The 25,831-nt window shown below is 38.2% G+C and overlaps 3 protein-coding genes across 4 annotated transcripts; all 3 read left to right on the forward strand.

The window, feature by feature from the left end:
* The first annotated feature begins 4,927 nt into the window (after window positions 1-4,927).
* LOC106163357 (uncharacterized) lies at window positions 4,928-7,288 on the forward strand. Its single transcript, XM_013540912.3, has 3 exons — window positions 4,928-5,116; window positions 5,571-5,734; window positions 6,041-7,288. Exons 1-3 carry the CDS (start codon window positions 5,041-5,043, stop codon window positions 6,446-6,448), a joined length of 648 nt encoding a protein of 215 aa, XP_013396366.2. The 5' UTR covers window positions 4,928-5,040; the 3' UTR covers window positions 6,449-7,288.
* Window positions 7,289-12,534: 5,246 nt separating this feature from the next.
* On the forward strand, window positions 12,535-16,978 carry LOC106163382 (uncharacterized). 2 transcript variants are annotated; one of them, XM_013540939.3, is made up of 2 exons: window positions 12,535-12,760; window positions 15,731-16,978. In XM_013540939.3, exons 1-2 carry the CDS (start codon window positions 12,685-12,687, stop codon window positions 16,435-16,437), a joined length of 783 nt encoding a protein of 260 aa, XP_013396393.2. In that variant the 5' UTR covers window positions 12,535-12,684; the 3' UTR covers window positions 16,438-16,978. The 2 variants fall into 2 exon arrangements, with proteins under 2 accessions (XP_013396393.2, XP_086853482.1); XM_086997356.1 differs by lacking the exon at window positions 12,535-12,760 and adding an exon at window positions 15,532-15,626.
* Window positions 16,979-22,743: 5,765 nt separating this feature from the next.
* Window positions 22,744-25,831, forward strand: LOC106163401 (uncharacterized). The gene is made up of 2 exons (XM_013540975.3): window positions 22,744-22,933; window positions 24,805-25,831. Exons 1-2 carry the CDS (start codon window positions 22,867-22,869, stop codon window positions 25,449-25,451), a joined length of 714 nt encoding a protein of 237 aa, XP_013396429.2. The 5' UTR covers window positions 22,744-22,866; the 3' UTR covers window positions 25,452-25,831.

Here is a 25,831-nt window from a genome sequence, read left to right on the forward strand (position 1 = left end):
GCACCAATGTGGTATCCACTCCAAATACTGACGCTGCCAATCACCCTTTTCACTTAAGACCCGGCATATGCTTCGTCGTAGGCCTCTTCTGGATATCTGTAAACTCTGTTTTGACTAATTGGGCGGTACAGGTGAAATCTGACCTCAATAAAGAAAGCCATGCAGTTTCAGTGTTCTACCCAGAAACGGTCATGGCCCCCAATTCATTAGAGAAACAGACGACGATGTTTTGTTGTTTGCAGTAGGTGCCTCGGAGGTCGTTTGGTGTTTTTACCTGCTTAACCCAGTTTGGTGTTCGCTAAGGGCTTTGAAAAACGCATTTTGGTGGCAATTTACCCCTCGTTCTGAACGGACTAAGTGTTTTTTGTTTGGTTGCAGCAGCGTATCCCGAAAGACAGTGGGTCCTGTACCCTGTAGGTATGATTTTGATACACTGGGGGTGACCTCTGTGTAGGTACATCAGTCTGGTCATTACTCTATAAAACTGTGGGGACCGTTCTGTTTGGCGCTATGATCTGTCTGGTAATGTCTGTCTTTTTTGCGCCATTCTGCCATAGATTAAAACATTTGTAATGCACGTACTACTTGACTCATCTTCCGCACTGCAAAACTGACCGCTTGCATGCAAAATTTCAAATTCTTCTATGCAGTAGTTGTCGACATATGGATACTTTTTTGACAGAACCAAGCTTTGCCTAAGCCAAGCTTTGACCAGCCCAAAGGAACACTACCCAATTAAATCACTGCATATTACATAATGTAGCAGCGCAACAGACATGAAAGTCAGTTAATTGGTAGCGACACACCTGACTACACAGTTCTCCATTCACAAATCTTATATGAGATCGGAGTTTTTTGAAAAAAGAACGCATTTTTACCTAGGTATACCTTCGAAACTGAAATATTCCATATTAAATGTCAAGTCTGTATATTTTCTTTGTTGCTTCTCTCTTTTCAGCCAAAACACATGACCGACCTTGGATTTAAAGAATCCGAAGCAGAATACGCGATAACAGTCCTAGGAATCATGGGCATGATTGGACAATCCTTTTTCTCCTGGGTCGGAGACTATCTGAAAGGGAAGTTACTGGTGGTAAACTTGGTGGCAGCAGCTTTTCTCTCAATTAATAATATCATCGCCGCATATTCGACATCATTAACTGGTGCGTTTATATACAGTGCCGGTAAGTGTTCTTTTATTTTCACACGAGCTTTATGAACGGCTTGGTCCACCATGATCTTTTAATTCCTTCCTTATTTTTGCGCGTTATGTCACTCTATCTGTGGCATTTTTTATACTTAACTTATCGTAATATTAATTATAAAACAAACAGTCATACGTATTCATGTATGTATACACAGCAGGGTTTTCTTAAACATGTTACTACCGTTAATAAAATTTCAAAAAATTAAGAAGAAATTCTGATAGCGTGCTAGCTGGTGAAATGTTTTTCAATATATTTTGGATTCTATGATTTACAAATCTGTTACCTTAATTACATAATCTATCAAAATTTTAGTCTCAGGTCTGGCTTTTGGTCCATATAATGCCGGCTACTATGCTGTCGTTAACGAAATCATGGACGGTGAGAACGTAGATGCGTTATTCCTTACTATCCGGTTCAGTACAGGCGTTGGAGCCACTACAGGGCCGTATTTGGCAGGTAGATTAAGGCCGTCCTGGCTCTTTGAAAATACCTGTATACATCTAAATCCTATTTACTGCTCCTTCAGTCCTTTTGCAACATATCTGTATTCTTTAATATTTTTTTACATTATTTGCACGCAACAAACAGAGCCTTGTACATGTATACGGTAAAACAGTCTTGTATACCGAAGTCGCACAGGCTTAATATGATGACAGATTTAATTGTATAAGATATACGTATATATACATGTATTCATTTAGCAATGTGAAACTTATGCAGGCTGACATTTCCAGCAATATAATCGAAGAAACGCTCCATTTCTTCACTGATATCGAAATTTCAAACCTGTTGTCAGGGTGCGTTATAAGAGCTGTCATACTTTTAATCAGATGAATGTTCAGTTTTCATATTCCATTAATTTTGATTCCCAAATGTTTATAATATTGGGATGTTTGAAGATATTACAGAGTGTGTCAGGTACCACAGTATTGAAAATATTGTAATTGATTTCTTTACCTTGCTGTGGTCCCTGACAATGTAAATGTCCCATCATTTTGTTCATGTGTGCTGTTATTTATTTAACATTTTATTACTACTTCAGGATATATCCGTGACGTCACAGGCAGTTACTACGCCGTGTTTCTGACTATTGCGTCATGCTTCGCTTTGTTTGTCTTAGCATCGGGTGCTATCATTTTTATCAACAAGTGGAGGGACTTGCGAAGTTTAGAACTAATGAAGAACAGCCTCACGTTTGAGTAAAGATTACAAAAGCAAACTCATAGTCTTGCTACTCGGATACAGGCATTCAAAAAAAAAAGGACAAGGACAGAATTGAACATGCAGCCAACCACTGCCGTTTTAAATAAATATGTAACAGTAGTTTGATAGGAATTTGAAAGAAAGTGTCTTGTAAGAGAGGAAAATATTTCATTAAATAAAACCAGCAAGCACGTGTACAAAGTTGAAACATCGAGAGACATGAAGAACTTTTTTTAATGTGACAAGCTGGAATAAACTAGCAGCTGAAAGCGATGAAGAAAATCATCCTTGCTTAACGGCCTCGTTTTGAAAGCACTATGTTATATGGTGCTGCCGAGGCTGAACTCAAATAGCCCTATTCCCTATAGAATAAGAGTTTTAAGTAAATAGATATCTAAATAAATTCGATATCGAAATATAAATATAACTTTGGTTTCCAGCTTTTATTTAGATTAAGGGCTTTATTTGCATCCCTACTAGTTGGTTGATTTCATCAGGGCCTTCTGTTGGGTACGGTAGTGTGTTACATGACTGAATCAGCACGCCTGAGGAATGATAGGTGGTAATACTGTACCTATCACAGCCCTCCTTTACCTGATGAAGTCTGACTGTCAACAGACGAAATTTGGCTGGAAATCTAGGTTAAACTGTCTACGACTATTGCTAAATAAAACTTTATTTGTTTACAGTTGTTATTGGTTTCGATGTGCATTGTGTAACCATCTATATTTGTCAACAAAGTCATCAAGATGATAAAGTGACGTGTTACATATTATCAATAAACATCAATAGATGACGGTGGCCAGCTTTAGGCTCTATTCACAACAGCGGACTAACTAGTCCACGGATCAAATATGGCGACCCACTTGAAAGCTTGCCGTCTAATCCCCTACTAGACGCTGAATAGATTACCCACGGGGATTACGCAACAAGCATTCAAGTGGGTCGGCCGCTTTTGTGAACGTGGCCTTCGATGATAACGATAATATCCGGAGTGTGGTCTGACCTCACGCGACCTATCACCATTTTATAATACAGAGCCTGTGAAAATAATAATGATTATAGCTTACGATAATGAATAATTAGCCAATTAATACTTAAATGTAAATCACTGTGTGGAATCGACCCAAGTGCGAACTAATTGTACTGATTTATTAATAATACCGCGGGGTATTTTTTTTTTTTTTTTTTTACTCCAATGGGTTCTAATCCGACTATGATGCTTCTAGATTCGGTTAGGGATATCCCCGCTTCGCTTATGCCCGGAAAGAAAATCTACATAAACCGCAGTTTAGTTACCAAATCAAAACTCTGTTTATTCCTAGGGCGTTCTCTGGTTTTATGGAAAACATCGGCGTCACAGACCGCGTGATTATAAATTACCAAGTTAGATGAGACCAAAAAAATTAGATAAGAGCAATTACCACACAAAAGTAATATAAAACCAATTAAAGTTAGATTAGAGTAATTACTATACTTATACGAGCAGCGTGCACATGCCCGCGACTCCATTAAAATCAATTTACATGTCTGAGGATTATTTGGCGGTCTGCACATGCTGACACTATCGTCTGCCAAACTGGTTTAACAACTTTTTAAACCAGCCGGCAGAGGGCAGCATTATCCTCAGCCAGTCAAGTCAATGATTCACCGATTATTTCCCTTGCTCGACCTCAGTCATCCTTTTTGAAATAACAGGTTTTCTTTTTCATAGAACCACCTAACCATCCCTCGCAGTATTACGTGACAGAATGCACAGACCAAGGCTCTGTTACAACAAAGCGCCCCCACGTAATGTACCGGGTGTGAGTGAATGACATACGGCTAACGGCGTTGAATACAAGTCTGTGGAATTAAATACGTGGGCTTGAATATAAAAATTTTAAAGATGAAAAGAATTAAGCCGCTAAATAAATGATTAGATAATGATTACATGTAGATGACATACGAAATTCCTGATAAAAATTGATATATGAATGAATTTAAACATGATTAATCCCAACGCATTCCTTTATTGATGGACATGATTATAAAGATGTAGCTTACCTCAATGAAGCAACATTTCCGTTGATATTTGCTACTTTATTCTAGTACGTTTTATAAAACTGAAATATAAAAAAAAAGTTGAATGAAATGAAGTTAAGTTGACCAATAAAGAAACGGCTCAACGAAAGAATGCGTAAACACTCGTACACATGTACACGTAAACAGACAAATAAATACTTCTTTGTTTACTGTTTTAGATTAAAGGACACATCGTTCATCGTTCAGCCTTTTCCGTAAATCTATCAGAAGTTCAGATTCTGAACTACTTAAATACTAAACAGGTGATATACACTACGTGTACATGTGCATGCCCCATACACTGTACTATTACATTTTATTAGAGGGGACAATTCACTGTCATAACTGAAGGCAATGACCTATTAGTCCTTGTCACTCCCATTTCTCACCTATCAGTGACGTCATTGTAACCTTGAATTACTTCCGCGAAGTATGATAGTAAACATGAGTCATATGTCAACACTCGACATCCTTCTCTATTTTCAGGTCAGGTCAAAGCAATACCGCTCGTACTGGGATAGCCATAATACTGAACATTATTCAACGAGTTATGAGTTGATGAAGGATGATGACGACGAACACTGTTGTTTGGCTGTTTATGTTGTGTAATTTTGCGTTTGACGGGACTAATGGACAGAATGGTGAGTACGATTACATACATTGGTACTAGTACACAGTTGTTACAGCTTTATTTTTTCTGTATGCCATGTTATTGAATTAAGAATGCATGTTACACCTGATATAATAATTGAGATCGCCCATTGTGGTGGTACGAGTACTTCGGAATAAGCAACAACTTCTTTAGGTGTCCCTGAAAGTCGGAAGGGGCTCATTTCTTGTCTGTTATTTGATTTAACTGATTAATGTAGAAGATTATGACAATAATTCAGTAAGGAATAAGGTGTCATATAGCGTTTAACCACTTGATTTAAAAAATAAAAGAATGGTCGATACGGCACGTGCAGACTGTATTTGTAATGACTTGAATTTAAAAGGTGGGGAAGCAGCTCATTATTTGGCTTCTTAGGAAGGCTGGGGTTGGTCCATAAATGAATAGGTGAATATCATCACAGCAAAATACATTTTCTTTCTCAGCTGAAGAAGAAGAAGAATTCCCAACGTATGCTATAGTGATGATAGTGGTCGCTGCTCTCCTAGGCTTCTCTGGTCTATTTTACGCCTTCTGCAAGGAAAAATGCTGCGACTCGAGTAGCAGGAGACGGCGACCCGCACCGCCACCTGTCGTGAAAGTCCACAAGGTATGTTAAAACACAATATCCTGTTATTTCATACTAAGGAAGTGATAATCCAGCTCTCAACAAGTTTTAATATACAGTTATGATCAGACACTGAGACAAGCCTAACCTGGTTTAGGTCTGAATGACATCACCAGACGATAGACTTATTTTACGTCTATTTTGAGATTTCTCTGTACTAGAAGAATATTAATTTGAATAGCTTTTAAACAATATTATGGTTTCGGGTGTGTCATATAGGTTTATTCATCATTTCGTGTCACCATACATTACATTTTTGACAAATTTCCTTGCCTCTTTATCAAAAAGACCCAACCTAAAAAGAAGCCAGCTGGCGGTCCAAAAAAACCTAAGAAGTTCAAAATGAAGAAACCCAAGGGTGAAGATGGAGAAGAAGAGGAAGAAGGCGAGGAAGAAGACACAGGTGAAACGGAAAACAACGAAAATGACATGGAAAACGGTGAATGCGAGGGTGACGTCCATAATGACGTCACATGTGGTGACGTCAGTGAATGTGTGACGTATGGTGGCAATGATGACAACACTGGTTACCAAGGGAACAATCATTTTACGTCATATTACGCGAATGATGTGATTTCCCCTGTGTATACTGTTGACATGCCTCAAATGACTTACCAGTTTGATAATACCGGCTACAGTGGAATGGGAGATACGTCGTATAATCAGGATTACTGCGCAAATTACGAAGTGTACTGAAAAAATGGCACGTACTCACATCTTATGATGACTTTTATCTGTGATATGGTGGTAGACAATTACAAATTCCCCTCTGAAAAGTTTTAGTTAAGTTTGTGTCTTTTAATAGCCTCAAAGAACAAAGGGGATATCGAAGGAAGAAAGGGATTTCTCCATGTGATTAATCTATATGCTTTTGCATTGCAATAATCATTATAAGGGGACGCAGTGAAGCTAGGACGAGGGAGGTTTCATCATTGCAATATGGACTTATAATACTCGTTCTCGAATTTCTATATACTTACAGTGCCAAAAAGAGGTGAAAGATTTTTAAGCAAAATGGTAAGAATTGATTTTATTATGAAAACCAAAGTGTCATATTAAAAGGCTTAAGGGCAACCCTTGTTCTGCACCTCTCCGTAGAGTTGGACATGTTAACGTACATATGTAGAGCTGCAGCTGACAAAAGCATTAGTAACTGACAGGGAATTTTCACATATGTATTTTCACTGCTGGTGCCACGTGTATTTACGTGAAATATGACAGTAATTGTATTTTTCGGGAATTTTCGTTTTTTTTTTTTTTTTTAACGATTAGAGCTTCCTTATATTGGCCTTATTACAGCTGTTTCGATTTTTATTAAGCAAACTAGTTAATTCCAAATAAGTGTAAATGGGGATATCTAAATATTAAAAAGTATTAAAAACACTAAAACAATTCATCATCAGCGCACACCCCTTTTCAACGGTGCGTCCTTTATCTGTTTGATTGTTAATCATATCTGAAAGACATTCCACACTCATTCTTGTTGCAATAATTTATATATTTTATATATTTTTTAATAAAAACGTTATCTAATAAGTTCGTTTGCGTCAAATGATGAAAAGTTTGCGGACACATTCCACCCCAGGGAATACCAAAGATACTACTGGTGGTACACAAGCTTTGCGTTTTATTTTTTCGTTAAAAATATTGATAAGCAGCTCAGTTCATTTCTGACTTTCATTTTCGGTTGGCATTGGTATTAACCTAAATACTTGTTGGTACACGAAAGACAGTCCCTGTGGTTAAAACTTATTCTGCGGACAACCGTCAGTTATGAATTATGACGCACTTTCTTCACATACCGTATTTTTTCAATCTAAAGATTCATTGCGTATTTATTGCACATAATAGATAACATCCGCCTGTCTAGGAATCTATCCTGTATAAAATGTTCATTAATTTTTTCTTCTTGGTAAATACGCACTGTTGAAAATACCCTTACTAAATTGCTAGCGTTGTCATATTTCTATACATTTCACTAGAAAACCCACATCATATCGTCACAGTATTTGAAGGATTCCATTAATCATCGAACCCGGTGTTTGGGCAATATTATTACTGAACTGTTGACTTAGGTCCCATGGCCACGATGTCCAAAACACGTGCATAGTCGCCCCAATATAATGGCTGCCCTTCTGACACGCGGCGGAGTGGTTTTTTTTTTTTTTTCAAAGGAGCGGTTACACGGGACCTTACTTTTTTGTCGATCATGGTTTGAACTTTCTCTCTCACACAAAGACTGATAAAAACATCGCCATGAGACGAATCAGAGCATGTACCAAGTTTTTTATTATTTTTTCTTCTGATCTGTATCTTCGCAGTAACGAAAATGTATTTATACTCTAATTAGAAAATTGAAAAGAGACTGCACAAAACATGGATCGAGCTAGACATAAGGTTGGTCCACCAAACAAACAGTGTGAACAGGCACACGTGTCAACACACGTTTCAGACCCATTTTATTTTTTTATTTTGTTAATTTTGGTCCGATTTATCTTAGACGCTGCATAATGTGTCAAGTGTGATATAATGACTGAAGATTATTGTCTGTATGAGGATATAATACGCAGAGAGAGGGAGAGAGAGAGAGAGAAAGAGAGAGAGAGAGACGCCAAATAAAAAAATAAAAAAGTAGACAAAGAAACCAAAGCAGCGGGGGTGCAGAGGCTAGAAATATGTGGGTTGAAGAAAAGATGCACGCAAAAAGTGCTGTGATATAAATAGAAAAAAAGAAAACAGTGTTATTTGCCATTTAAATTATTCATACACGGTACAGCTATAGTGAGCGTCATCTCTCTGATCTTCCCTGTCCTTCTTCTCTGATCAGTACGTATAGTAGGCTTGTTAAGAGGTCAAACGCTGCATTTTATAGTACAAATGACTAACTTGGCATAAATGTACCTTGGGCCAAAAGAAAATTTTTTATCCAAAGAGACGCCCTCTATCGATACATTAATTAGCATAAATTATGCAAATTATATGCCAAAATATATAATATTTCATATTTCCATTAATTTTTGGCCTAGAAACATGTGTAGATTATCAAACCTGACTAAATAAGGGACAAGGAACCCATTTTTGATCATTTGGAAGCTATTGGTGGCCATTTTGTGCCTCAAATCCAAGATGGCCGCCACCCGCCATTTTGAAAGTGGACATAATTTTGCTATTTTATGTTGAATTTTGAAGCGTTTGGTCTAACTATACTTGATATATATATCGATTCCTCCTATTTTGTGGGTGCAAAAGTCATTTTTGATATTGTTATGGTGATAGTAGGTGATTTGAAGAAACAAAGAGGGTGATTTAAGTGCCTACCAAGATATGTGTGAAGACTGCGAAACCATGGATATTGATAACCCGTATTCAAATATATCTCAATGCAATTTTTTGTTATATACTATCCATAATGGACTAACTTATGAGCAAAAAAAACTCATTTTTACCATAATGGAGGCCATTGTGGACGTTTTGTCCCTCAAATCCAAGATGGCCGCCAAAAGCCATTTTGAAATTGGGCATAATTCGCTATTTTGAAACTATATGTATTACATCTTTGTAAATGAGTAATATTTATATTATTTTCTGGTGTAGAATACATTATTTGTTTCATCAAGTTTGTGCCTCAAATCCAAGATGACCCTCATACGCCATTTTCAAATTGAGCATTATTCACCATTTTGAAACTATCACACCTTCATAAGCGTGCCATACGTCATTTTTGATTATTTCCTGGTGCAGAATGCATTTTCGGTTTCATAAAATGTAAATAGAAACTTTTATAAGCCTCCAAATAAATATAGGATTCAGTCGCCACATGGGCCTGCAGTTTATGTGTACAATTAGTAATCCAATTAGTGCAAAACTGCTTTTGCCCGATCTATAAAATAAGTGTCAGCAAACAAAATGGCTGCATTAAAGCAAAATAATGCATCTTTGACCACATGAGGATAATTGTTAGCCATTATTTTGATCAAAACCAAGTGTTGGTTGCATGCCGCTATTTTAATAATTTGGTGTAATTTATAACCTTTGAACTGTGGGCTTGTATTAGGTAAAATGGTACTATTCTGGGGGCTCAAAAGTAATTTTCCGGTGCTAATTTGGTGACAGAAGATAATAAAAAGGTACCGTAATATAAGGTTGTGAAATAAATTCCAAGATGAGTTTCGTTGAGTCTGTAACAAAAATGTGGAACCCGAACCACATGCTCAAATATATCATCTAGATTTATCTTAAGTGACCATCCACTAAAAGATACTGAATAATTTAAAGGTAAGCAATAAATATATATACATAGTGGTATTATATTATTAATCTTTTACTGGTCAATGTGAACCAAAAAGCCACATGTACATTTATGTCCCAGTCACTGGGGCTTGCATTTGCATGTTAAATATAGTCCAGAAAATTTGAAGGGTGAAATATGTGTCGTCTTATAATACTATGGAACTTGTTTAGTTGTATTGATGCGAAAATGCCCGTGAAAGACAAGCAAATGGACTTTGCTTTGAAATCGCTCCAGATCTTGTCTGCAAAATCATCCAGCAGCACAAAAAAAAAACAAACAAACAAACAAACAAAAAAAACATGCATGATCAGCTCTGGTAGGCCAATAAGACAACAGCCAGTAAGAATTGAGGTTTTGTCAGTGTCCTATGAGAAACAGCCAAACAATATATTAAAATCCAGTTTCCAGAGAAACATCAATGCATGAGAACGTGTCGCATCAGAGGAAAGTGGTATCTTTACACAAAAGAAGGAATCTGCAAAACCAACTAGAAAGCAGCAGCTGCGCAGGTAGGCAAGAGGGATAAAGCAAAAAAGTCGAGGAAGCAGCCTCTTTTCCTAGTTGACAGTGCCAGTGATCATTCCTAGCATGATTTGGCCAGACAAGTCATCTCACTACCAATAGAAATCCATAAGGCAACTACATAGTTCTCATTGTTTCCAATGGACGAACAAGCACACAGCATCTACAGTATATGACAACTACAGGAAAATTCATCTTGGAATCATCTTAAAACACCTTATGCCTTTGTTATTATCCTCTGTCACCAGAATAACACCGGAAATTAATTACGTACTTCCAAAATAGTATCAATTGATGTATTACGATCATATATGAAAGTCCAACAGCTCAAAAAGGTAAATTATGCCATCATTTTAAAATAGTGACAGGCTCTTGGATATGAACAACAGAATAGCTAACAGTAGTCACCATAAAGTCGAATCAACCATGCTGGTCTCTTGCACTTAATCTATCTCTGGCAAAACCATTTTATAATTGTTATATAACATATTTTTGCACAAATTTGACTTCAAGACGTATACAAGCGAAGGTGCAGACGTAAGCCTGTATTGGTGTTGGAGCCTTGTAATATTTTTTTTTTTTTTGTATTATATCTCAGAAGAGATAAGACACGACTTCTACAACACAAATGATAAGAAACGATGTATAACATGCTAGTGTAAGAGCAATAGCTTCAAATTGATGAGTTATGCCTCACCCGTATTTCAAAATTGTGACTGGCGGCCATCTTGGATTTGAGGATCAAAATGACTACCAATTGTCTCCAAAGCAGCAAGTATGTGTTCTTTACCTTTAATTAAGCCATTTCGGTCTTTGACGCTTGTTTCAAGCTCTTTAGGATTTAATAAAACATTTTGTACTAATAAGACTACATGGCACATGTAAGTCTATTTGACAACTTAAGCCTACATGCATATTGATTTTGGAAGCTAAAATAGTTTGTACTCACATTTCATGAAACAGATAATGTATTCTGCACCAGAAAATAATATAAAACGACGTATTACTCATTTACAAAGATGTAATACATATAGTTTCAAAATAGCGAATTATGCCCAATTTCAAAATGGTTTTTGGCGGCCATCTTGGATTTGAGGGATAAAACGGCCACCAATGGCCTCCATAATGGTAAAAATGTGTTTTTTTGCTCATAATATAGTCCAACAGCGATGGTATATAACAAAAAATTGCATTGAGATATATTTGAATACGGGTTATTAATATCCATGGTTTTGCAGCGTTCACACATATCTTGGTAGGCACTTAAAACACCCTCTTTGTTCCTTCAAATAATCTACTATCACCATAACAATATCAAAAATGACTTTTGCACCCACAAAATAGTAAGAATCGATATATATATCAAGTATAGTTAGACCAAACGCTTCAAAATTCAACATAAAATAGCAAAATTATGTCCACTTTCAAAATGGCGGGTGGCGGCCATCTTGGATTTGAGGCACAAAATGGCCACCAATTGCTTCCAAATGATCAAAAATGGGTTCCTTGTCCCTTATTTAGTCAGGTTTGATAATCTATACATGTTTCTAGGCCAAAAATTAATGGAAATATGAAATATTATATATTTTGGCACATAATTTGCATAATTTATGCTAATTAATGTATCGATAGAGGGCGTCTCTTTGGATAAAAAATTTTCTTTTGGCCCAAGGAACATTTATGCCAAGTTAGACATTTGTACTACAAAATGCAGCGTTTGGCCATTTTTTGGTCCTTAACAAGCCTACTAGTAGTACAGGGACAATAAGATAACGTACTAGTACTTATCACACTTGTATTTCAACAATAGAAAAAAGTATTTATGCTCAAGCAACCCTTCCTTAGACAAACCATGGACGAATAATTCGTCCTTAGACAAACCAAGCCAGTTCTTAACAAAAGTGGGCTCTCTCACCTCACGTGTTTGAGTCCCTCAGCATATCTGCTTAACCCTTATTATCACCCCTCATTTTACGCTTTGTACACTCAACAACGCGGGACTGCGTTTAACCTTAACTCAACCCATTTTATTGTCAGCTAGCGCCAAGGTAACCAGCGTCTGTCGAGTGAGTTGGCTAGAAGTGGGACAGACGCGCACCGAGGCTGTTAAAGCGAAATCATGTCGTCTCAAACGAACGCCGTTTTGCTCTTTGTTTTTAGCTCTTGTGTGATCGATTTCTCGCTGGGACAGGACAGTAAGTACTCTGCGAGATTCTTATTAATTATGTTGTTAATTCTATGAACGAAATAAGAAAGCTCAGAACAGTGGGTAAGTACTGTACCTTGGTGGCCTCGTAAAGTAGGCAAGCGTGTACATGCACTGCCTCGGCCCCGATATGAAGGTTCACTCAGATGAGACCATAAGAATATTGCGATCTTGATTTTACACTAGTATTTCAACCATAATATAAACATAATTTGTGTGTCACGGCAGTCAGCTTTTCACGAACTACACGTGCTCCTACATGCAAACGGGACGTTTAAATTGTTAATTGTTAAATTGTTCCTGGTAGGCCTATATAAAACTATCTTAATCGCCTTAGTTCACTGTTTCACATATATACTGGCAGTGGATAATAATCTTCAACTCTTACACAAAGCTCAGTCGTTAACTTTAAAAGGTTGCGGACAGTTGAGTGACAATGACCACACATTTTAATGACCACACGTTCTTAAAAGAAGTAAAGGATCGACTGAAACCAAATTGTCAAAGTACTTCAGATCTTTATCTAGATCAGTACATGTATCTGGAGGTTTTCTAACTACTTTGCTAGGATTGAAATTAAATTGCATAAAAATATCTGTGAATATATCCAGTGAAAAATCTGTCTGTGGCTCGGTAGATGGTGGCAGTTGTCCACTGAAAATGAACAAACTAGACAAGTTTTCTCAAAACTAGCAAGAAATTGCCAATAGTTTTTGGGCCACTGCTACTGATTTATGCTGTCCCACATTGTAATTTTTGGCCTTTGTACGTTTTATGCGTCAATCCTTGCAATTTATCACTTTGTTCAGCATTGGTTTATTCAGATTGGACGTGATGAAATGTTTTCTATGCATACGAGTACATTCGAAACCTCTCTTTCAAAAATTCACAACAATCCAAGAGTGACTTAAGGTCTGGCTTCACTTAACTTGGAACCACCTTACTTGGTGGAGCTCATATCATTTTGCGTTTTCGTTTGCATTTTTCGTTTATGACTGCGTTCAGATTCAAACATCGAACCAGCTGAATCAATCCAACTCTGAAGGGGATTTTCGCTTAAGTGCATTCAGTGTAATTATCTTAAACATGCCTCCTTGAGTTCATTAGCTTATCCCCCCAGCAACGTGGGAACAGTTAAAAAGCCTCCGTAACTGCTGGGTCATTTGAAGTTTTTTATTTATTTATTTGTTTGTTTGTTTATTATCTAGTTGTTTTATTATTATTATTATTTCATTTCTATAAAGGCCTCTAGGTCTTACACGCCTACATCTACTTGTACATGTATAACACGTAACATGTGTAATTCTGCTCGCTATATCATAATGTATACATACATACAGCAATTATAGAAAATATTACTACAACTACTATTACTACTACTGTAGTAGTATACATGTAGAACTACGAACCGGCCTTTCACTCAGTCGAGTCTCAGTCTCAGACTCGCTGAAATCTCTATGCTCCAACCTTAGCATAGCATGAACATCGTAATAACTGACAGTGGATAAACAGGGAGGTAGCGGGAAATATTTGATGACAAGGAAAAAAGATTTCCATTGATGACTGTGACAAAAGAAAAAAACAGGGTTGTAAGTGTCACTGAAGAGGGACATATGGCTCGCTGGCAGGCGATGTCCCCAACACAAACGTATTGTTTAAGCAATAAATGTGTTACAATTTGTCAGAAAGTTATTGATGGTCACTTAAATTTGGTTTGTTGTCTACACAGGGTAATTTTGTAGCATGAGTATGCAGACATTTGGAACGAGTGGAATTTTCTGTTTATTCCTCTGCGGAACAAGCTCATGTTCATTCAGCAAGATTAGATCACCCCCATACCCGCCGCCCTTAACTTCTTCTTACCATAGCGTTTGGGTTCCGATGTGACAGGAATGGTAGGTAGTCGGCTACTAGTAGGAACCGTAATCCGATCCCCATTACTTTGTACAGGTGACATTCGTCCCATATACTAACCCCAATACTTCGACTATCCCTAAACGTTCTAATCATCACCATCAAAACGATTTTTTGCTGCTCAAGTTTTAACCTATTTCAAGAAAAGTTCACTAAGAGGCCATTCAGAACAGATGATCCGCGAACCAACTGATCAGCCGACTAAATATGGCCGACCGGACTTAAAAGCAGAGCCGCTTAATCTCCTAGTGGTCTCCCCGCCTCCACACGCGCCATTAAACGGATAAAATCTCAGCTCTGGGGTTTTATTGCAAGGCCCCTGCAGCGAATGCGCGTGTGGAGGAAGAGAGCCTATCACTGGAGTTAGTCGGTGCTGCTTTTACGTGAGTCGGCCATATTTAGTCCACGGATCTGTTAGTGCGCGGATCAACCTGTTATGAATGCCCTCTAATAGGAAAATGAGCTGATAGATTTGAGCCTTATCATCCTATCTTCCCTATCTCTCTCTCTTCCCTCCCTACCCTCCCCCCCCTCGACCCTCAACCACATCCCCAACCCGCCCCAACCAAACCTCCCTGGCCCTTTCTCAAAATTTGGACCCTTATAAAGTGATTGGTGAAGCGTGAAGCATGTTTGTTTATCTGAGACATCACTAGTCACCTCCACTGATTGCGTGTTGATCTAGATAACGTATAATTTGTAATGTACGTAAGCAATTGTTTCCAGTACATGGTCATCGTGTTGTTTGTACAAAATGTACCTGGTCACTGGGTTTTTGTTGTCGCTGTTCACGATATAGATAACAGCCAAGTGCTTAGCACCACCGTAAATAATACACCATTTTCACCAGCATCTTTGTAACTGTGTGTTTTGGTCTAATCTAGTCTACTATTATTTGAAAGCCAATGAGATAATCAGAAATAAGAATGGCATGGCTATTAGTAAGTCTCCGATCAAACGAAATGGATCAAAGGCATGATATGAAATAGTGTAACGTATCCAAGCTGTAACTCTTTATCTCCATGGATTTTTGTCTATCTTTCAGGTGGTTTTTCAGGAGAAGTGGGTGGGATCTCAACAGTCGGTATCATATTCATCCCAATAGTCGCAGCCATAGTGCTGGCGGGACTTGTCGTCCTCTGCTGCAGAAGAACCATCTGTCGTCACGTCAAGAAGAAACCAAACTCCCCAGTGCAATCCCCGTCCTCGCAACAGCTGACAAAACATGAGGTCCACTTGGCATTTACTACTAATCCTCCTCGACCTTCAAAACACAGGTTGAAACACAAGCATCCAAGAGAGATCAAAGTGCGAATTAACAGCGACGGCGATTCTGAGCGCGGGGATACCGAAAGCGAGTACGCAGATGACGAAATGGACGGTGACGGTTCTGAAAGTGACGTCACGTGCCAGTATGACGTGGCAAGGAATCCGTGTAAATGCCGAAATAACAAATGCAAATCTTATTACTATACTACAGATTCAGATACTGACGAAATGAGTGAAACCCACATGTCAAACCCTCAAGACCGCCAAAAGCCCCTCTGTGCAACATCCCACTACCCTTACGAGTCCGATAGTGACGTCAAAGATGACGTAACAGCAAAGTTTCGTTCTGGTCACCATGCAAAGAACACAACAGACAGGCCTGTCTTCACAATTGATGCGCCAGAAATGCAAATGGATCATTCTTACTATGCAGCTGATGACATAACGTATAACCAGTATCACAATGCATGTTATGAAACGTGACAGGAGTTGGCGGTCCCGTTTTTGCGGCCATGTTGTCAAATGTTTACAAAGGAAACGGTGTTACTACGATCACTATTGTTATATAAGGCTTCTTATCGATGTGAACCGTCGCTTCTGAGTTCCTTTGTGTTTTCCTTTCCCTCATATAGACCTTACGTTACAGCTGGGCAGAGAACAGCCATTCCACAGCGACCCTCCATAGCTTACGATTGAAGAAGTTGGTTTTATTGTACTTTCATAATTAGGAGTTACACCGGTGCTAGCGTTTTCGTTACTGAACGAATCACTAGTCATCGGTTGATCACATATCTATTTCAGGTGATAAATTTCATTTGACTAGGGAAAATTTAATCGATTTAAGCTGACAAATCTAACTCGACTTAGTTTCGTTTCATATAAAAATAGAAAAGACCGCTAACATCGTTTTGTTTTTCGTTCCTTTAAGTTTGTCCCAAAACTTAACTTTGACTGCTTACCAATGGATATTGCTCTCCTTTTACGACGAATAAATATCTCAAAATCGGCTTTACGTAGCCGCCTATCCGAGTTGAGCAGTTTTAATTTAGCCATAAAACGCACGGGTTCCAATGAATCAGTCCTAAAGTATCCCGTAGTAACTGTCGCAGCAACGAGTAGGCCGTTCTGAGATACAAGCTTCCGCTATGTAGATGCATAGATTATACAAACACGATCCCAATTTTTAATTAACAATCAAGCTATACATGTACTGAGGTTTTTAACACAAGCAGTATGAGCAGTCACTTTCACAAGTGTAAGGAGTTAAAGAATTATCCCAAATACAAGGTAATCATTTTTTAGTTAATTTTCATTACGTCATTATAATTTAATAGCCCTATCGCATAATTGTCTTTACTTTCCCCGTGTCGAGTATCCCGTTGACTCCCTTCGCCACAAAAGTTTTTATTTTCTGTAGTGCTATAAATACTAGTCAATAAGCACGAGTCAATGGGACATGAAGGGCGTTTTGATCGACCAAGTTTTGGTGTAAACAGGGTTGTTACCTACCTTTACTATATTTAGTGCGTTCTATCTCGCTGGACATGAGGAAGCGTTTCTTTCACACACGTGTCTTAACTTTTTCAGGTTCACCTGCACTAGAGACGAAATTTGATAGATAGAAAGTTATTTTGATGACAGTGACACAGACATAGCAAAAACTCTGGATACGTGTGGCGATATAAGTAAAATTACAATAAGAGAAATACGATTCCGACCAAGGCAGACTAATCAAAAGAATTAAGTCACATAAGAAGAAAAAGATCTGAGCTTTGTCTCATTTAATTTTAAAAGAAGATTAAAAGAAGATTAATTCTGGACCACGTTACAGAGGACAGTGGCATCCCAAGCTGGGACCCTAGATCACAGTGTGATCGTGTCATTTAAGTTAACATCCCATAACTTTAGATTGGCCTACGTTTTATTTAGTTGCTTTGTAGTAGTATTAAACGGTAAGAGGGGCCAAATGCATATTTTTTTCCTCATGTCTATTTCAAGCAAGTATATCCCGTGTTCAAAGAAATTAGCACCGCCGTGTCCTTTTAAATGTCCTTTTTTCTCTATCTGTTAAAAAATAGCTGACAGAAAACTTAAAAGGCATACTCACCAGTACATATCATTTCAATGGCAGCTATGTGGTGTGCCTTGTTATTTTTTAAATGTAAATATCTATATTGTACAATGCGGATTTTCTCCCTCTGATATCACCGCCTTTAAAATAGTAAACAAAATTAAATTATAGCCCGAAACAATTCATTTCCAACAGACTGGTTCTTATATATATTCCATATAAGTTGTGATTCTTATATATTTCATTCACCACCATTTATATAAAATTATTCACACATTTATATACATTTCAAACGGAACCTGTGGTAAGAGCGCATAGTACGTAGTGGATTAGCTGTGGCGTAAAGCACCCGAAGGACAGAGTTAAGGGGCACTGATGCGGGGACGAAAGGAGTCACGCCGAGGTCAAACTGACAATGTCTGCACGTTTTTTTTAGATCCGCTTACAATTTGAATGCAAGGTCGTCTGTGGTTCACAGGTCAGTGGAGCATTTGGAGGGGGTGTCAGGGGAGTCCTGAACCCCCTTCGATTTCTGAAAAAATTCACACCAATTAAAATTAGAATTTTGACTAGCTGAATCATAGCTCTAAACCGTACCAAATGGCACCGTTCGCTCTTAAAAATACCATAATATTTCGGAAAACACACGCCAAGGCGGGTGGGGGGGGACATGGTTGGCTTCGCATCCACGGCCTGTCGTACCTTGAAACCGGACCCCGCCCCTTCAAACAATCCTGGATCCGCCGCTGCATGTGTAACCTCTGCTCTCTGCCCTCAGTACGCCCCCCCCCCCCCCCTCCACTTAGCAAACTATCCGACCTGCTGCAAATTCGCAGCTACATGTATTTTGTTGCAATATTGCTGCAAACTGCGATTCCTTCATGTAAATTCGCATCAAATTTGATGCAATATGGCTGCAAAGCAGCAGCAATACTATTTTTCTTGCAAACTTCTGGAAACTCGTTGCCATAGACGTTTAGTGTGCAGTAATAGTTCATTAATTGTACCTTTTCATTTTACTACGGATCGGCAAAGTTTTCAGTTAACCAGGGTGCGCAGTTGGCAAAATACGAAAATTGGATGGACGAGATAATTATAATTGGTTATAGGGACACTTTATGGATGGTAAAACGGCAGGAGCTGCTGAATACAAGCACTAACACAGGTACGGCAGGTTTTGTACCAGCAAAAATTATATACGTTCCTTGCATTGTTAGGTGTTCTACTCATTTTTTTCCCAACACTTAGGCCTACTATAAATAAATACCAGACACACGAACGTAAGGAATAATAATTTTAGAAGTCGTGAATCAAAGTGCAATGTGTTGCCTCTGTTCCGTTATAACAATATTGTACTTGCGAGGTTAATTGTACCGGTATATACCTGGTACGTGACAAAATTGGTTCATCTTTTCCTATGACGTAACGCCACATTCCCTCTTCCTTGAATAGTAATATTTACGCAATAGACGTCACTGCTATGAAAGCTGAGAGCAATGCGATGTGACTCATAAGAGGTTGATCGATTTCCGTATCGTGTTATTTAAAGGTCTCGCATTTTCCAGTCAGTTTAGTAGAGTGGATTTATCAGTAGTTACCAGGAACAAACACTCTTAACATGGGTTTATTTACTTTTATTTTAGTTTTCCTATGCTACGTTGTAATAACTGCCAGAAGGGTAGAAAGTAAGTGTTCGAACTTGTTAGTCTTATTACTGTACTTTCATAATCAGGCATTAACTTTACTTTTCCGGAATTAAAATGATTTTTTAAACTTTTTTGCAATACCTTCATTTAATTCTATGAAAAATAGTGATGTATAAATGTACAATTCGTAGTTCATTTACCAAAAAGTTTATTATTATTATTATTATTATTATTATTATTATTATTATTATTAACCTGTTTCTTATTCTCTATATTTTAGAAGCCACATACTGTGAATTCGGATTCTAAATGTTTACAGTAGCAAAATTGATTATCTTTAATATTATATATCTATACATCATCTTACTTATTTTATTACTGACTCTTAAAAAAGAGGAATGAGTGCCCCTGTTTCCATTGTAGGTCGTGGAATAGGCGGGATGCGGTTATTTGGCTCCATTCGCGCTGATGCAAACGCTCAAGCTGGCATAGTATTAGGCATCATTTTTGGGCTCGTCTTCCTCGTTGCCATGGGGTTCTGCATCTATGCCATATGCAAGGATCACTGCAGCTGCTGTAATGATAAAGACAATGGAGAGAGGACTAAAAGGAAGAAGAGAAATCGGGTTAAATTCACAGACGGAAAATGAAACGAATATAACCATATCACAGGCGTAGTGAGAGGCGTAGTGAGAGGTGCAGTAATACTACTTCTCAGGGAGATTTAACTAGGCACACGACCTTTTCCACATATTTTTATCATAAGGTTTATCAAGAATAGAATAGGTCTGCGTGCTGTGCATACCAGTTGTCACATCCAACGCATTCAGGGAATTTGTCTCAACTACTGCATTTTGCCACAGTTGGCGATATGGCGTATATGCATTGCATTCTTCACACTGGGTATTAGAAATTACATCATCATCACCATCATCGTCGATTGGTAGTTCTGATGTGACATTCAAAAGACACATGTTGTAACGATGCCCGGCATTGTACATGTATGTATTTATTTTTAAAATGACTTCCTGAAAGACCACGAGAGTCACCGTGTTTACTAAATGTACCACAGTTTCAAGATTTGATATGTTGCATTACTTGTTGTATGTTTTCCATACTTTTCATACTTTTTTCTATACCTTTTCTCCATATTGTACATTTATACATAAAGCGAAACCAAATGAAAACATTAAATTTAAATGATGCGTTCAGAAAGAATTTACTGAAACTGAAACAGTCTTTTTGGCTTCGAATTTCTAAGAGAAAGCGGTAATCTTAAGACTACCTCTCACGCCTCAGTAATTGGAATTTTAATTAATTGGAATTTTAATTTTAAAAACCGTTCGGTCAATTAACATGGAGTCTTCAAATATCTGCCGTCTCAAAAATATCCCTAATTTCTATAAAATAATGTTACAAGACCCTCATTTCGAACCTATTTTTCAGTGTGAACTTTCTATCTTCCACTTTGACATTATAAAGGAGTTTAAAATCCGAGTTACTATTGAGTGTAAAATCCGCTTTAGAAAACCAGTTCACTGGGGTCGCCTTGTATAACCATAAACATACATATGATTGTTAGTCGTGTAAAAACTATGTACTTTTTATCACTGAAAACAAAATTATTAAACCAACAAATGTGCGCGTACTCACACACACACACACACACAAACACACACACACACGCACACACATAGAGCACATTCATATCAGCGGACTAACATATCCGAGGATCAAATATTGCTACCCATTAAAAAGCTTGCCGCTTAATTCCCGATTTGACACTATCACTATAGATTCCCGGCGGGTATTATGCAACAAGCATTCAAGTGGATCGGCCATATTTGATCCGCGGACATGTTAGTCCTCTGTTCTGAATGCTGCCACAGAGCGTGCCTACGCACACAACATTTAGCGTACCTGAGGCGTCCATGCACTTGAAATTAATCAACTGAGATATGCATAGAACCTATTAATTTCCCAAACACCTTTTGTTTCTTCTAATCCTACCAGTTACGTCAAACATTTCTTATCAGTATACCCGGCCCCTCACCATACTCTCATGTTTACTGCAAACAAGGATATCACATTCAAGGGTGCACACACGACACCAACCGATCCCAAATTTGAAACAGAACAAGTAATTCGCCCTGCCCTTCTTCCGGGTTGACGAATCTCCCTTCCATTTATTATATTCAGGAGTGCACGTCTCGTATAAGCAGCCATCAGCCAAATTTTTCGTCAGAAACCCCAATTATTTGACCTCTAAATATCCTGGATCCGTTCTCGGCAATTTTGATTCTTCGTTCTCAATTTTCATATACTTTTGCCCACTGCTCTAATCATCAAGCACTTAAGACACTTTATTTATTAGTTATTAATCTGTTTTTCATTTTATTTCATTTTTAATTGTAATTTTTATGACTGAAAAAATGATAAACAATTAATGACCTATGTATTTCACTAAGTAGATAATCCCCGCCTTTTTTAACATAAAAATCATCTCTATCATTTTCTTATTGTATTCATATTCATTTCTACCTGTATCATAAACCTCATTTTATCTTTGAAATTACAGCTACCTTTAGGGGTGGGTATTTGTCTCACTTCCGGCTCCCTGATATGGTAACCACCTTTTGTAAAGATAGTATAGAAAGTATAGAACTAATGACAGTGAATATCTGTGTGAAGGGTTACCTGTAAATACCATAAAAATGCCTTTTTCTTGGAAGGCGATTATGGAGAATTTGTTGGGAATTCCCTGATAGAAGGTAGGCAGGCAAAGCGGATTTGGGCGAGTCCATTCAACAGGGGGTACAGACTACTTATTAAAATTGTTTCTAATATTCGACGTGTGTTGCTTTAAACTTTCAACAAAAGTAGTGTAAGCTATGGGTTTCTATGAACTGTAACAAGCGATTTGTAAACGAAAACGTTCATTTTGGACGTAAGTAATAAAATTTATTTCAAATATTTCCATACCTGAATCCCTTCGAGTAAAGTCGAGGGTGAATCTCCTATCGAGATGACTCACATTGTGTGTACTGCGGTTGCGACACATAAAAGTTGACCTTTATGACGTCACCGTTAACCTCTGTCTGGTATTTATAAAAGTGATATCGCATGGGTCTTTGTATTTCAAATTGCGATATAGTTCCCTAAAGACAATCTTAAGCAGATTGACAACAGAACAAAATGGACAAGACAATTGTATTTCTGTGTGTCATCGGGGTAATTTTGCTGACCATAGGTGAAAGTGAAGGTACGTCAATTTTTTTTTTTTTTTTGACAAACGTACAGTAACAGCATACATTAAGTTTTAATCAAACATTTATTTCGGAGGTGTATCAAGTTTGTTTCATGTTCGTTTTTTTTCCAAGGCTATTTTTTGTGGTTTTCATTTTGAAAGTAATTTCTGCAGAAATAAATTTAAGATGAAAATAATGAGCTTTTAGGTTATTTTTTACGTTCTTGTCGACACATGGCAGTGGCGGATTTAGAGGAGGGTCAGGGGGGTCCGAACACCCCCCCCCCCCCCCCCTCCGGTTTCTGAAAAATGTATCACACCAATATTCCCCTCTTGAAATTAGAATTTTAACTAGCTAAATCCTATTTCTTAACCATAGCATAGGGCACTGTTTGCTCTCCATAACATGAAAAAATTTTCGGGGCCCTTGAGCAGGCCCCGAACCCCAAGCCAAGGGGGATATGGTCGGCTTCGAGTCCGAGGCCTTTCGTTCTGGACCTCCCCCCTCCTTTCAAATAATCCTGGATCCGCCCCTGCATGGTCAGTCCGAAGATAGTTCTGCATGCTTGACCTGTATTCAAAGGCATTAATGATTGTTATAAAAAAGATAAAAGAGACAATGTGTAACTTAAATACATATAAACTATTGAATCCATTACTGACTGGTTACTGACAACTTTTTATATTACCTCAAACTGGCGATGAATATTGACCAGAAAACCAGTGATCAGAGAGTTTTAAAAATATAAAAGTCGCAGAGGCGGCTAATGAGGTGTTAACGTCCTTGACAGACGATTGATGACAGATGCCGGAACTTTATCAGAGACTCTTGTCGCTGCCCTTGTACTTGGAGGCCTTAGCCGGAACTTAATTAGAGACTCTTGTCGCTGTCCTTGGACTTAGGACCTTAGCCGGAACTTTAAAACTTATCTGGTCAGCGGTTACCCAATATTGACAAAGAATGCGGCACCCCAGTTTGTTGTAATTGATACCCGTCCTGTCTTCAGCGTCTGCATCCAGGGGCGAGTAGAATTTACTACGACCCAATTTATCTGTATTTCTTTCAATTTTTTCTTTTTACCATTTTCTTTCAAGGCGACTGTCTAAGCGATTTTTGTAAGTTCGCAACTCTATCTCACACACGCGCGCGTGTGCACGAGAGCGAGCTCACGCACGTTCTTTTGAATCATTAATTTGATTTAAAGTTTACTTTGAAGTGGGAACAATTATATATATTTCTAGGAGTGGACGAATGTCACTCATCATATCTGAAGTTTCTTTGCATTTTAGTCAAGTTCGTAAAGTATATAGGTTACATGCATTACAGTGCTCTCGCACTCGAAAGATATCAAAGTTGAAATAAACCCAACGCATTAATTTAGTCCCATGATAAATTTCGATAACACAGATAAATATATCCTCCAACTGTATTTGAATATGATTTAAAATGATGTGGCAATGAAAACAAGCTAAGTTAGCGTCGACTCAGTATTGTTAAGGGTGCTGGGCATTGTCAGTGATGTGGTGTCTACATTGTTCAATATGTCCAACATGTTGAAGAGGGTCCAAAGTGATGACCAGCCTGATTAACGTCCATGTCTGCCCGGCCCTTTCCCCTATATTATACAACGCGTCCTTCATCGATTAATAAAAACTTTCAGATTAGGAATAAGAGCTTTCTGTTTTTTTCTTTATTTCGTCTGTTCTTTTGACAGACGGTAAACTGTGTTGTATGCTTGAATGCTCTCCTCTATTCCTTTTGTAGTCTTTGAAATGATTATGTCATGACCTCGACAATCCTTACTGTATGTAATGTTCGGACTCAAGAAGATTTAAGAATACTGTTCTATATCATTTTATATTAACTCGTTTATTTTTTTCTACAGGGCGAAGATTCAGAGTACGAATTAGAACCTACCGCGGAGGGAGTTACTCTGGTGGCTCTTCTTCTTCAGACGACACTGATCTAGCTTTAATTCTCGGCCTCAGCATTGGCATTCCAGTTGGAATCATCTTCCTCGTCGTGGCTACCATTTGCTGCATTGCCTGCTGTAGCGTCTGTTTCGAGAGTTGCTGTGGTAAGAAGAAACCCGAAGAGGACAAAGCGGTGGAAGATAACAATGCCATGTTTGCCGCATTCGAAACAGAAGCGAACGGCGGACCTGGTATACACGAACCTGGGGTCCATCTAACCGGATCCGACACCGCATACTTTTCAAACAACAGCCAACAATATGACCAACCGCCGGCCTATGGGGATGCCAATTTTTACCCATCTCAGCCCTTGAACACCAAATTCCCATCTGCGCCTGAGTACACGCCAAACGGCAATGCATCAGCCTGGAACAACAGTGGTGGCAGCGGTGGGATTAGTTCTATAAGTGGTGGCGGTGGGATGGACTACACTCCCAGCAGTGGATATACTGGACATGATTATAGTTCCCCTAGCAGCGGCGGTGGTGACGGAGGTTGTACCAGTAGCTCAAGTAATGACACTGGGGGCGGTGGATGTTCTTCCTCTAATGACTTTTAGATTTTTACTGTGATATCTATTTATTCCTGTATTTGTAGTCGAAAGCTTAGGCTTTGAAATATATCTCCGTGTTTTTTTTTAATTTTAATTTGCTCAATGTCCAGTTCGCTCAAAGATAATCATCAAAATGTTATGCAATTTAGTTCATCACTATGTTAACTCACTGTTGTCTTTATAATAGTTGCTTAGAAAAGGTTCCTATTCATGGAGGAGACAATTGAAAGGCTTGTATCAAAGGATAGCGTGTATGTGAAATTAATTTCAAGGGATTTAAAAATACTCGTGACAACTGTCCTTTCAATCCATTTGTTTCTAGAAAACTTTTACATAGGCCTACGGCATAACTTATTGCTATCTACCGTGAGTGTATTTTGTATTTA

Source organism: Lingula anatina, chromosome 10, assembly GCF_051362555.1.
Source record: "Lingula anatina isolate TDL-2025a chromosome 10, LinAna3.0, whole genome shotgun sequence".
Classification (NCBI taxonomy): domain Eukaryota; kingdom Metazoa; phylum Brachiopoda; class Lingulata; order Lingulida; family Lingulidae; genus Lingula; species Lingula anatina.

What these genes read in the sequence shown, in the direction of transcription:
- LOC106163357 (XM_013540912.3), top strand. Translation starts at nt 5,041, where the DNA reads ATGATGACGACGAACACTGTTGTTTGGCTGTTTATGTTGTGTAATTTT. An exon ending in CGGGACTAATGGACAGAATG is followed by an intron (nt 5,117 to 5,570) that starts GTGAGTACGATT and finishes TTTCTTTCTCAG; the next exon opens with CTGAAGAAGAAGAAGAATTC. An exon ending in CTGTCGTGAAAGTCCACAAG is followed by an intron (nt 5,735 to 6,040) that starts GTATGTTAAAAC and finishes TTTATCAAAAAG; the next exon opens with ACCCAACCTAAAAAGAAGCC.
- LOC106163382 (XM_013540939.3), top strand. Translation starts at nt 12,685, where the DNA reads ATGTCGTCTCAAACGAACGCCGTTTTGCTCTTTGTTTTTAGCTCTTGT. An exon ending in TTTCTCGCTGGGACAGGACA is followed by an intron (nt 12,761 to 15,730) that starts GTAAGTACTCTG and finishes TCTATCTTTCAG; the next exon opens with GTGGTTTTTCAGGAGAAGTG.
- LOC106163401 (XM_013540975.3), top strand. Translation starts at nt 22,867, where the DNA reads ATGGACAAGACAATTGTATTTCTGTGTGTCATCGGGGTAATTTTGCTG. An exon ending in GACCATAGGTGAAAGTGAAG is followed by an intron (nt 22,934 to 24,804) that starts GTACGTCAATTT and finishes TTTTTTCTACAG; the next exon opens with GGCGAAGATTCAGAGTACGA.